We start from the raw sequence: 12,957 nt of genomic DNA, 5'->3' as shown, positions 1-12,957 counted from the left end.
ACTGGATGTAAATCAATCTTGCCGTGTGTGAGTGTGAGAGGAGAGAAGGGAGGGTGAGGGGCCTCCTCCCAGCCCCCGCGCCTGCAGCTCCCCCCCATCCCTCCCCCTCCAGAGCTGCGCCTGCTCAGCCTGATGCCTGGCTCAGCTCCGCTCGGCTTCCCCTGACAGCCAGCGGCAGGCAGGCGGCCGCCGGCCCAGGCACAGAACAGGCGGCAGCACGGGGCCCAGGCTCTAGGAACTGCAGCTCTCCCTTCATCCATCTCTCCTGGCCCTTGGCCCCGGCCCACAGGCCCATGCTGCAGATGGTGAAGACCCTGGCCCAGTTCACCATCGCCCTGGAGGACATGCGGGAGATGGGCGATGGCGAGCAGCCCGGGCCAGGGCTAGGGATGGGGACAGGGATGGGGCCAGGCCCGAGTGGCCTGCCAGGGCCGAGCAATGGAGGCAGCAATGAGGTGACAAGGCTGGGGGGGTTGGGGTCTTCAGGGGCAGGTGCCAGGGGTGGGAAAAGCTGGGCTGTCTCTCCTCTGAGGGGCCAAGTTAGGAGGGAGAGGACAGTTGTGGGGCCTAGAATATCTTTACTGGGGGCTTCAGGTTCTCGGGTATGTGACCTGAAACTCAGAACTGGGAGGTGACTGCATGGGGGTCTGTAAAGGGGGTCTGGGAGGCTGTGACCCAGGACTCTTGAGTTCTTAGGTGTGTTTATTAGGGGAAGGGTATGACTAAGCCCTCTGAGTTCTTTAAGTGGGTATTTTCAAGGGGGAGGCTATTGCTTAAGTCTCTGAATTATTGAATGTGGGTCTCTGAACTAGGACTGAGTGTGTGTGTATTTGTGTGTGTGTGGGTGTATGGGTGTGTGTTTGGGGGTCTCTGACTCTGGGATCTGTGTCTGTGAGGGTGTGAGTGTCGCTTGGGGTCTCTGACCTGGAACTCCGGAGCTATGTCTATGTTGAGGGGGTATTAGGAGTCTCTAGCCTAGAACTCTGGGATCTGTGTCTATTGTGGGGGTGGCTTAGGGTCTCTGTCCTGGAACTCTGGGATCTGTTAAGGGAGAATTAGGGGTCTCTGGCATGGTATTCTGGACTCTTGAGGAGTGCTTGGAAGCCTCTGACCAAAGGCCCTGCTCTCTGTGGCCTTGGAGGGTGGTCTGTCCTCCGCTCTGGCAAGAGACTGGCCTAGCGCTAAGGGCTCTGCAATCTTAGGACTTCTCCTGTGTGAGGGATCCGGGATCTGAGGCCCGAGTCTGATGTCTATGATCAGAAAGGCTCTCTGATCCCGGGCTTCTTAGGCCCGGAGCCTTTTTGTTATCTGAGAAGCGTTCTGGTAGGGAGGCCTGGAGTTTGGCGAGTCTCTGAATAACTGGGGGTCAAGTTCAACAACAGTTCAGCTAGGAAGTCTGTTATTGCAGGTGTCTGAATTGTTAGGTGTCAGTCTCTGGGGTGTTTGGTCGTGGATTTTGGGGTATCGATAACCTTCTGGAAGGCTGTAGTCTGAGAAAGTCTCCGAGGGAATTCTGTGACCTGGAGGTACACCTTAAGGATGGCTAAGATGCGTGTTTGGGGTGGGAAGGTCAATAATCCCAAGGGTTCTGGGTCTGGCGTGTTAATAGACCAGGAGGGCCTCTGGGATTTGGATGGTACCTCTTATAGGATGGGAAATGTCTGTAAAATATCTATGACTTGTGATCTCATTTTTCCCATGTGAGTCTCAATTTACCCATCTGTAAAATAGGGAAGAAAAGACTTACATTCTATGTTCCTTAGGTCGTTGGAAGGAAAACCCCTTGTCAGCTTTATAGGGTATAGACATGGGAGCTGTGGTTATCGATATGTTACATCATGATATTGGGGCAGAGTTTAAGGTTTCTGACCTCACAATGTATGTGTGGGGGAAGGGAAGTATGACTTCACAGTATGTCTAGGGGTGAGAGGTAAGCATATATATATATATATATATATATATAACCTCGTGGGGTCTTTGGAAGGCTGGGGTATTGGGACCTCACAGTCTCCCTGGAAGTCTGAGTTTAGAGGTTTAAGGGATCTCAAAGTGTCTCCCAAGGGCTTGGGGCCAATGTCTCTGTGGCACTGGAGTATTTGTAATCCTCCTAGGTGAGTTGTGAGTGTCCGTCAGTGACCTCAGTATGTCTGGAGAACTCGGCCCTGAGGTATCTCGGACCTCAAAGTACTTCTGGGGTGACTTGTTCTAGGGATACTTAAGACCTCCCAGTACCCACTGAGGAGTGGAATATTTGTGACCCCACAGGACTTGGGGGCAAAGGTTGCTGGCGTTCTTGTGATCTAGCATTTCTGGAGGGCTGAGTCTATCTAGCCTCAGGGTACCCCTGTATGTCCCCGTGTGGAGATACTTAAGCCTTCCGAGGGATCCTGGGAGAGCTGGATTGGGGGATATATATCTCTGCATCTTTATCCCCAGCTCTCTTTGCCTCCATGGCTATGTAGAGCAGAATTCTGCGCCTCTTTTTGTCTTTGTATGAATCTCTTGCTGGGTCTCTGTCCTGTTTCTCTCTGGGCTGTTCACCCTGTCTCTATGTATCTTTCGGTGTCTGTGCTAGGGACTGATTCCCTCAGACTTACATGAGGTTGAGGTTCTTTGGTTTAGGTCTCCGTGCCGGGAAGCTGTCTAGGGGAGCCCCGGAGGCATCTGCAGGACTGGGGTGGGCTGAAAGCGACATGTTGTGGAAGAAAGAGCCTTGGCTTTGGAGTCCAGTGGCTTCATTGGGATTTGACCATCAGCTCTGCTATTTACTTGTTATGTGACCCTGTGCACATTCCTTTTCCTACTAGGCCTCAGTTTCCTATATGGACACGATGATCTCTAAGACACCCCCCCCCAAACCTTCTGATCTCATGAGGGGACACAATTGAGTTCTCTTACAGGTGTTCCCGACACAACCTTGCTCCTTGCTCACCTAGTCCCACATATACTTATCTCTACCCCATCCTCCCTTTTTCCAGCCAGGAAAGAATGCTCTTTCCCCAGCACATGACACGGAAGACTGGCTTGGGAGCTCTTGGGGAAGCCCCTTTCAGTGGATGTCATTAGATTTGGGGATCAGAAATCTCATCAGGACAATATGGTTCTTTAAGCACCAAGGATGGCCATGGGGCAAGACAAGAGGAAATGGGGCCTTCATTCATATCAGGAAAAATTCAAATTAGATTTCAGAATGAAATTTCTTAGACTTCTCTGAAAAGGGCAACCAGGGAAGCTGTAAAAATAGCTTTCCTGGACAGGAGCTTCCTAGGGTATAAGATGTCAATATCTATCTCAGCCCAAGAAGCAGGAGGCTGGCTCCAGTGACTATGGGATGGCTTAGGGTATGTGATACAATCGATGATGCAAATGCTAAAGTCTACACACATACAACCCAGAATCTTAAACATCACTCCCTGCCTCAGCCCCATGTAGTTAATAGTGTAGTTAATAGAGAATTAAACTTTGAGTCAAGAAGACCTGATTTCAAATGATTCTATTAATCATAGTGTGACCTCAGGCAGATCACTTGCCTCTCTGGGTCTCAGTTTCCTTATTTATAAAATGAAAATGTTGGGACTGGTGACCTTTAAAGTCCCTCCCTTCTAGCTCTCCATCTTTGTTTCTCGTGATTTCAATGTAACAGAGAACATTTTGGACCCAGATCAGCTCAAAACATTTTTACTTGGTTGAGACAGAGACTTTGACAAGTAGATAACAAGACAAAGGAGGCAAGAGTTTTATGTTATATTTGAGTCAGCCCCTTTCCCACCATATTGGAGTTGGAAGGGTCCAGTTGTTGGGCTTTCTCTATTAGGAATCCTAGTTCTGTCTGACACTCGGGGATGGAACAAGGTCAGCTGCCCCAGTCAGGGCTTGGTCAGTGCCTAGAGAGAAACTGAGTCGGGGCTGACAAAACACAGCGAAAAAGAGAGGTCATTGTGGGCTAAAGCCATCAGGAATGGCCCCCTGGAGTAGGTTGGGTTTGAGAATACAGTGGACAATAGAGGAGGAGCACTGTATTTGGAGACAAATGGTCTGGATTTGAGTCTTGGCTCTACTTCTCAAATACTCTGACCCTGCCCTATTTGGGATCCTACCCTCTCCTCTCAAACTAAGATATTACAATTCATTCAGTAATATCAAACTCAAATAGGAACAAGGACTATTCATTCATTCATCAAGCTCCTTAGGAACACATACATATTGGCTTAATCAATGTAGTCCATTGACTAAGAGTCAATAAGTCAGTTGATTTATTAAGATGTAATATTTGTGTAGCGTTGCATTTTTGTTTTGTTAAATGTTTCCTAATTTCATTTTACTCTGGCTCAGGCAGCGCTCAGGAGAGTAGAGGCCCTCTGGCCAGGTATGGGGCCTCTGCCTGAGATGATGTGATGCGTTCCTCCCAGCTCTGTCTGACATCTGGTGGTTCTAGCACCTAGCAGTCAGTGTCCTGGGCAGACCACATGCTCCTTTCTGGGCTCACCTTTGTGGAGGGATATTGCCAAGCTGAGGAGTGTCCAAAGGACACGGAATGACCAGGTGTGGAGACCAGGTCACAGTGTAAGTGGGTTGAAAGAACTAGGGATGTTTGTTCCTGAGAAGACAAGACTTGTGGGGAGGAGGGCAGACCTGATAGCTTGCCTTTAGAGCCATGGTTGGGAAGATAGATTAGGCTTGTTTTGTTTGACTCCAGAGGGTAGAAGGGGCAATCACCTTATATGGAAGTTGCCAAGAAGCAGATTTTGACTCGATGAAGGAAAAACTTCACAAAGAGTGTTGTCCCAAAGGCTGTCTGGGGAAGGAATGAGCTCCCCATCACTAGAGGTCTCTGTGAGAAAGCTGGACATATAGTCCTGCTTCTTGGATGGAAATTGAAAAGATACCTCCTAAGATTCCTTTCCTTTGAGATTTTAGGGTTCTAACATCCTGGCAACTAGACCCTCCCATCCAAGGTCATCATGATCATGATATCAGAAGATCTAGGTTCTTTAATCTTAAATCTTATACTTACTATCTTTGTTATTCTGGGAAAATCACCTTATCATTCTAGAACTCAGTTTCTCAGTCTGTAAAATGGGTATGTAATCATACTTACACTGCCTATGTCAAAAGTCTATTGTTTCAAATTGCTTACCATCTCAGGGAACAGGGAGGGGAGGGAGAAAGGAAGAGAAATTGAAAGTAAAAAAATTTAATGAATGTTAAAAATTGTTTTTAAATGGAATTGGGAAAATAATAAAATATTATTTTTAAAAGTCTATTTCAAAGCTCTGATTAAAGGATGTTTATACACATAACATCAACTATCATCATCATCATCATTGCTTCAATGGGATCAGTCTGGATTCTCTGACTCTGCTGTGTATCCATAATGGGCCAACTTACAAAGTTTATGCTCATATGGCAGGGCAGATGACACTTGTACTTGATAAGGACATACAAGAACCCAGGAGTAATAAGGAAGAAATAAGAGAGGAAAGAGATTGATTCTAAAGATTGAGCTAGAGGGGAATTTTTGCCCCCATGCTTAGCCTTGAGCAATGACAGTGATGAAAACAGGAGTCCCCATAATGAAGTCTTATCCTCTCCCATTCTGTTTTCTTTCCCAGGACATGAGAAAACATGTCATCATGACCCTACTGGACACAGAACAGTCATATGTGGAGTCCCTTCGGACGCTGATGCAGGTGAGGGGCCCAGGGACAGGGCAAGGGGCTCTGTTGTTTATCCACTCAGTCTTAGGTAAGACTACCCACACCCCTCCTACCTCCCCGATGTCCTGATGTCTAAGAGTATAAATCTGGCCTTCCCTGACCTAAAGGGCAGGCAGGGTTAAAAGGAGAAAAATTGGAGGTCAGGTAGAAATAGGGAAGGGAATGTGTTCATGCATCTTATCTTTGGAGAAAACAGGAAAAAAAAATAATATCTTTGTCTTTCCATTGGAGAAAAGGGGATTAGGATGATTCGTGTGTATCTTTCCATTAAAAAGATGGGGGATGGAGTGGTGTATGTCTTTCCACTGGAGATATGGGAAAGAGAGTTTGTGTCTTTCCAATGGAAAAATACTGAAGTGGAATGGTGTGTGTCTGGTTTCTATTGGAAAAATAGGGAAGTGAGATGGTTTTTCCACAGGTCTAAACAGAATCACAAATCTTCAGAATGACAAGAAGATCTCAGTATATATTTATATAATGCAATCCCCATCCCAAAGCAGGCTGAGGCAGGGCAGACCAGGGGGAGCACAGGACAGTGAGGAGAGCATTGACTCTGATCTTCAGACAAAGGTTCTGGGCTACCATTCTACCTCTGTCCTGACCTTTCCTACCTGGGTAATAGCAGATCCCGGTTTTTCCATCTATAAAATGAGCATATTGGGCTCGATGACCTCTGAGGTCCCTCCTAGATCAGAATCCATGATTCTGTGAACCTCATTCCTCATTTATAAAATGGCCACGATAATTGTTACCTTCTCTATGGACTAGGTTATTGTGAAGAAAAGGATTTGTGGTCCTTCAAGGGCTCTAAACAGTGTAGACTTCCAAGTGATTAACAGTGATTACAATGCCTGCCCTCGTTTTCCTTAGAGCCCACAGCTGCTCAGCAGGCTACTTAAGATGGAGCTTCACAGCACCCTGCCTCTATCTTCCACTCTGCTTGTGAATTAGCTTACAGAGACCCAGCAGTACACTGAATGACTTTCCTAAGGGTTTTCAAGTGCTAAGTAGCAGAATTCAAAATATATCGAGACTAGATGCTCCCACAGGGCAAGGGCCATCTCTTTCAGTAGGTGCTTAATTAATGCTGCTCCACTGGCCTTGTCTTCCATTGCCATGGCAATTGAATAATCAGGTAAGCACAGAGAGAAGCCCTACAAGTGCTTTCCTTCCAGGGTGGCCAAGTGTAGGTTATGGGAACCAGAAATCCTGGTTCTGCAAAGAGATAGCTATGTGACCCAAGACTAATCTACACTTGGGGCAGCTAGTAAACAGAGTGCTGCTGGGCCTGAATTCAGGCAGACCTAAGTTCATTTTTTTTTATTTAATAGCCTTTTATTTACAGGATTTATACATGGGTAACTTTACAGCATTAACAATTGCCAAACCTCTTGTTCCAATTTTTCACCTCTTACCCCCCCACCCCCTCCCCTAGATGGCAGGATGACCAGTAGATGTTAAATATATTAAAATATAAATTAGATACACAATAAGTATACATGACCAAAACGTTATTTTGCTGTACAAAAAGAATCAGACTCTGAAATATTCAGACCTAAGTTCAAATGTGACCTCAGACACTTCCTAGCTGTGTGACTCTGGGTAAGCCGCTTCACCCTGTTTGCATCAGTTTCCTTATCTGTAAAATGACTGGAGAGGAAATGGCAAATGATTCCAGTATTTTTACCAAGAAAACCCCAAATTGAGTCACAAATGGAGTCAGAATAGACTGAAAAACAACTCAACAACAAACAAACTTATAGCCTCTGTACTTTATTTATAAAGAATTTTGAATATATTATCTCCTTTGATACTAGACTCTTTTAAAAAGCCATGGAGGGCAACCTTAGAAAGAAGACAGCCCCAAGGGAAGGGGAAGAAGAAGAGCTTGAAAAAGCACCCTGTTGAGAGGGAAGCTTAAACAATTCCAATAGATTTGGGATGGAAAATGCCATTTGCATCTAGAGAGAGAACTATAGAGACTGAATGTGAATCAAAGCATATTATTTTCACTTTGCTTTTTTTCTTGTATTTTTTCCCTTTTGAGCTGATTTTTCTTGCACAATATGACAAATATGGAAATATGTTTAAAAGGCTTGTACATGTTTAACCTATATCAGATTGCTTGCTGTCTTGGTGAGGGGGAAAGTAAAATAGGGAGAGAAGAAATTTGAAATACAAAGTTTCACAAAAACAAATGTTGGAAACTATCTTTATGTATATTTGGAAAAACACATTACTATTGAGAGGGAAAAAAAGGAAAGGGAAGCTTGAGTTGAAACTTGAAGGAAACTCAGAATTGTAAGAAATGAGGGTGAAAAAGAACAGTGTAATCATAAGAATATCTTGTGCAAAGTTATGGTAATGGGAGCTCAAACATCTGTGAAGCACATCAAGTGGGCCAGTCTGGTTGGACCATAGAATATATGAAGGAGGAATAATGTATACGAAGACTGAAAATATATTTTAAAAAGGTCAAATTGTGAAGAGCTTTAAATGTCAGACTGGATTTTATATTTGATCCTAAAGGTAATAGGAAGCCACTGAAATTTATTGAATAGTGGAGTGGCATGGGAAAAACCTGTGCTTTAGGAAAATCATGGCTGCAACTGCCTAGAGGATGAATTGGAGTGGGGAGAGACTTTTGTGGCTGGAAATGCAGTTGGAAAACTGGCTAACTGTGCTGGCGTGTGCATGTATGTGCACACCTGTACTGGGGCATTTGTTTCTCCCTGTGTCTTCTGTCTCATTGAACGGGACCTGAGAGGGCTGGGGCTCAGTAGTGAGGGGAGCTGCCTGCTCACCAGCTCCAGCCACCTCCCAACCCAGCTTGGTTCTATGCAGGGTTACATGCAGCCACTCAAGCAGCCAGAGAATGCAGTTCTGTGTGACCCGTCCCTGGTGGATGAGATCTTCAACCAGATTCCAGAGCTGCTGGAGCACCATGAACAGTTTCTAGAGCAAGTGCAGAACCGTGTGCAAGAATGGCATACTCGGCAAAAAGTGGGCGACCTGCTCGTGCAGTCGGTAAGCACCATCAACCCCATCACCCCCGCCCCAGCCCTGCCCACCCTCTCTGCCCCACCCTGGACTTCAACTCTCTTCTGCCTTGAACACTTATGTCCATCCCATCTGGACACTGACCTTCAGGTCTAAACACTGACCCCCTCCAAAGTGGACACTGACCTCCAGACACAGCCACTGACCTTCTCTCTGGACACTGACCTCCAGGCCCAGGGATTTCTGGCCTTGGACACTGACCTCCCCGCACAGACACTGACTGTCACCCACAGACACCCTTTTGCCCAGTCAGGGACATAAATCCAGACTGTCATATTGCTTCCTGCTCCATCTTTATAGGATACAACCAAGATACTTTCCTATCCCAGATGCTGATACTGCCCAGATACTAATACTCCAACCTAGATAGATCCTGAAGGTAGTAATAGGAAGATCTGTAGGTCCAGAGATCACACTGCCCCTAACCTGGAAACCGACCCAAATATTGCTCCTCTACTCCAAATACTGAGACCATCCCAAAGCCAGACACTGATATTGCCATTACTGATTGCTCCTGCCCCCACCCTGTCTAAGGGTTAGATTCAGTATAGAGCTGACCCCAAGGCAGCTGAGACTCAGAGTGGGAAGGCTGAAAGAACTCTGGACACAAAACTGGAAGCTCTGCTCTGATCCTTGCTAGATGTGTGACTTGGACCAATCCCTTCCCCTTTTCCAAGTCCCAATTTGATCTTCTATAAAATAAAAGGATTAGATTGGAAGGTCTCTAAGGCCCTTTCAGGTCTAAATTCTAGGGTCCAAAGATGATTATTATGTAAAAAGGAGTCATAGATTAGTAGGGGCCTTAGAGCAGTCAGGGAGAACTGGATAGATCAAGATCCCTAAGACATCCCTTCCCCATATCCACCCACCCACCCACCTCTTCTCCATTTCAGTTCTCCAAAGACATCCTCGTGAACATCTACTCAGCCTACATTGATAACTTCCTCAATGCCAAAGATGCTGTGAGAATTGCCAAGGAAGCCCGGCCTGCCTTTCTCAAATTCCTGGAGGTACAGGGCCCAGGGTGCATAGGGAGATGGGGCTCCTCTAGGAATGGCTCTCAGCCTGGGGAGAAGCCCCCATAAAGAGAATGTTGGGATGAGGAACTAGACTTTGGGGACACAATTCACCCTCTCTACCCACCCCCAATGGGGTTATTTTGGTTGCTTTAAGGGACACCCATTCTAATAGACCATGAGTTCCATGAGGACAGGGATATAGTTTTATGAAGCAAGGTGCATGCAGTGGACCTTAGGCAGTATTTGTTGAATTGATCTAGAATTAACTTAAATTGAATTAAGTCGAATTCCATGTAAAAAAAAGGGACTATTTTTATGAACTTTGAAGGTTCCCAACATGGATGGGATTCTACCCTTAGCTTTGGGCCTTTACTGAACTTTGTCAACTTCAAGGTTCCAGTTCCTTTCTAAGACAGTTTCTAAACTATAAACTTATTTTTAAAAAATATTTCAATAATTAACACTATTAATCATGAATATTTTAATAATTAACAATATGATTAGTTTCTTTTGCCATCCTAGGAATTTTTATTTTATGCACTTAAATATATTATTCTGAGAAAAGGTCCCCAGTCTTCACAAAAAGTTACAAACTCCTGTTATATGGAGGAAATCCTGAGGACCTTTGTCTTCAGGTCAAGGACTGTCACATTTCAGTCCCTTCCAAACTTCTCTGACCCCTATCTGAAGTCTCTGCTTCCTGGACCTACCCTGGTTCTGAATTTGCTTGGCTTCCTGGACTCAGGGACTGGTGTCCACTGTTCCCATCCCTAATCACCTTCCTGCCCCTGCTATCATCGTGGGCACTGGAATCTGGTATCTACATCACTGTTTTTTTTCTGTTCCCAACTTTTGCCACTACTTACTCCAATCCCCAAGAGTGTTTTCTTATTAATAATAACACTAACAGAATGGCATTAGATGTGCAGTTGTAAAGAAAAATCAAGACTAGACACTTATAGGTTCCCTTGTGACTCAAAAACAAAATGGTATCTATTTTCCCCAGACACCGTTTCCCACTCTCACATACCCACCCTTATTTGGGAATTACCCACCTGTGTGCACTAGTCCAAGTTCATTGGCCCACTCTACAATCCCAGGTTCTCTTTCAGCCAATCAGAAAGATTCTGAGACCTGGTCTGGCTTGAGGGCATTTTCCCAGATTCCTATATAAATTTACTGTCTCTTTCCCAGTTTAAAAAAGTATTCAAGCTTCTGAAAAAGCTAGAATCTTAGTGGACTTTGTACCAGTTGAAATGGTCATTTTCTGCGTTTTGCAGCAAGAGCAAGTCTATGTACATGATAGAGCCCTCATGATGTATCAGGCCTTCAATTTAATTAACTTCAATTCAGCAAGCACTGATTAAGCCCCTACTCTGTGCAAAGGAATATAAAAACCAAAAAAAAAAAAAAATCAGTCCCTGTCCTCAAGGAATTTATACTCTACTGGGGAGAAATAAGATGAACATAGTTATATACAAAATACATAGAAAAGAATAAAGCAAAACAGTTCAGCCAAGTGAAAAAAACCTCTTGCCCCCTCCCCACGCTTCCTCCTCTTCTCTCCCTCTTCCTACTTCCAATTTCTTACTCTTCCTTTCCTTATCTCACTTCTTTCTCTCTTCTCCTTTCACCCTTCCCTCCCTCCCTCTCCCTCTCTCTTATCCCTTTGTTCCCTCCCCTCTCCCACCCACCCCAAGTAGCCTATTGTCATTTTCTGTTTCTGTCTGTCTGTTTCTCTCTCTCTTTCTTTCTCTCTTTCTCCATCCTCTCCCTCTTTCCTTTCTCTCTCTCTCTCTGTCTCTCTCTTCTCTGTCTTTCTGTCTCTCTTTCTCTTCCTCTCTCTTCCTCTCCTCTCTCTCTCCCCCACTCTCCTCTCTCCCCTCCCTCCTCTTTCTCTGTCTCTATCTCTTTGTCTCTGTGTGTGTGTGTGTGTCTCTCCCTTGGTCTTTGTCTCTCTGTGTCTCATTTTCTCTCTGTCTCTTTGTCTCTGTCTCTCTTTCTGTCTTGTTTTCTCTCTGTCTCTCTGTCTCTCTGTCTCTGCCTGTCTCTCTGTCTCTGTCTCTCTCTATCTCCTCTTTCCTCTCTCTCCTCCCCCTTTCCCCTCCTCTCTCTTTCTCTCTCTCTCTCTTATTCCCCTCCTTTCTCTCTTTCTGTACATATAAACAATGTTTGATTCGTTTTGAAAAACAACCTCTTATTGGAAGAGAGGAGGTTGCCAAAAACAGAGAATGTGAAGATAGGTCTTGTCTTTTCTTTTCTGTTTCTGTTGATCTGTACCTTTCCCTATCTCTTTGATTCTTATATACTCTCACACAAGCTCTGTCTCTGTCTCGGTCTCTCTCTCTGTTTCTCTGTCTTTGTCTCTCTTTCTCTCTCTGTCTTTCTCACTGTCTCTGCTCACTGTCTCTGTCTCTCTGTGTCTCTCACTGTCTCTGTCTCTCTCAGTGTCTTTCTCTCTGTCTTTGTCTCTCTGTCCCTGTGTCTCTCTGTCTCTATCTTTCTCTCCTTTATTCCTTCTCTTTCTCCATCTCTGGGCAATCCTGTCTTTGTCCTCATTTCTGGGTTTCTCTCCTTCCGTATATAAGTCTCTCTTCAGGGTCTCTGCCTCTCTCAGGGCTGAGTCTGGGATTGGATAGGGGATGCTCTGCTTGCTTGATACCAGCTCTCAGCCTCTCTGATCCCACCTCACATATACATATGTTGCAGCAAAGCATGCGGGAGAACAAGGAGAAGCAGGCCCTATCTGACCTCATGATCAAGCCGGTACAGAGGATCCCCCGTTATGAGCTGCTTGTGAAGGTGAATTGGGAAATGGAAATCTGGGGAAGGGTGAGTGGGAAAGGGGAAGAACACCTGAGGAGAAATCCAGCCTTGCCGCCATGGTCTGTTAGGGGTTTCAGCGTGCTCTGTGCCTACCAGAAAAGGGGACAGAGAAGAGGACTATTCTCTAAATGCCCAACTCCCTGCTTTAGGGCCACTAAATTGAAACCTAGGTCTGAACCTTAGAGGGAATTTTAGAGACCAACTCCCAGATGAAGAAACTGGGACCCCAAAAGGGAGAAGAGCTTGCCAAGGGTCACTAGCAGAACAAGATTCCTAAACTATTTAGTTCATCTACAAAGAACCCAAGTTTTCTGACTAGAATCCTCTGTGCTTAT

At 45.4% G+C, this 12,957-nt stretch overlaps 1 protein-coding gene across 2 annotated transcripts in view; it reads left to right on the top strand.

The window, feature by feature from the left end:
* ARHGEF17 (Rho guanine nucleotide exchange factor 17) overlaps positions 1-12,957 on the top strand; it is a 145,882-nt gene that overhangs the window by 94,743 nt on the left and 38,182 nt on the right. For both annotated transcript variants that reach the window (XM_031961463.1, XM_031961462.1), the window contains exons 2-5: positions 5,613-5,690; positions 8,562-8,744; positions 9,671-9,787; positions 12,506-12,598. In XM_031961463.1, the coding sequence (XP_031817323.1) occupies positions 5,613-5,690; positions 8,562-8,744; positions 9,671-9,787; positions 12,506-12,598 (471 nt within the window). The remainder of the gene's footprint in view (positions 1-5,612; positions 5,691-8,561; positions 8,745-9,670; positions 9,788-12,505; positions 12,599-12,957) is intronic.

This window comes from Sarcophilus harrisii, chromosome 3, assembly GCF_902635505.1.
Source record: "Sarcophilus harrisii chromosome 3, mSarHar1.11, whole genome shotgun sequence".
Lineage (NCBI taxonomy): Eukaryota > Metazoa > Chordata > Mammalia > Dasyuromorphia > Dasyuridae > Sarcophilus > Sarcophilus harrisii.
The sequence above is the reverse complement of the archived record's forward strand: the minus strand, read 5'-3'. Positions and strand labels throughout refer to the sequence as shown.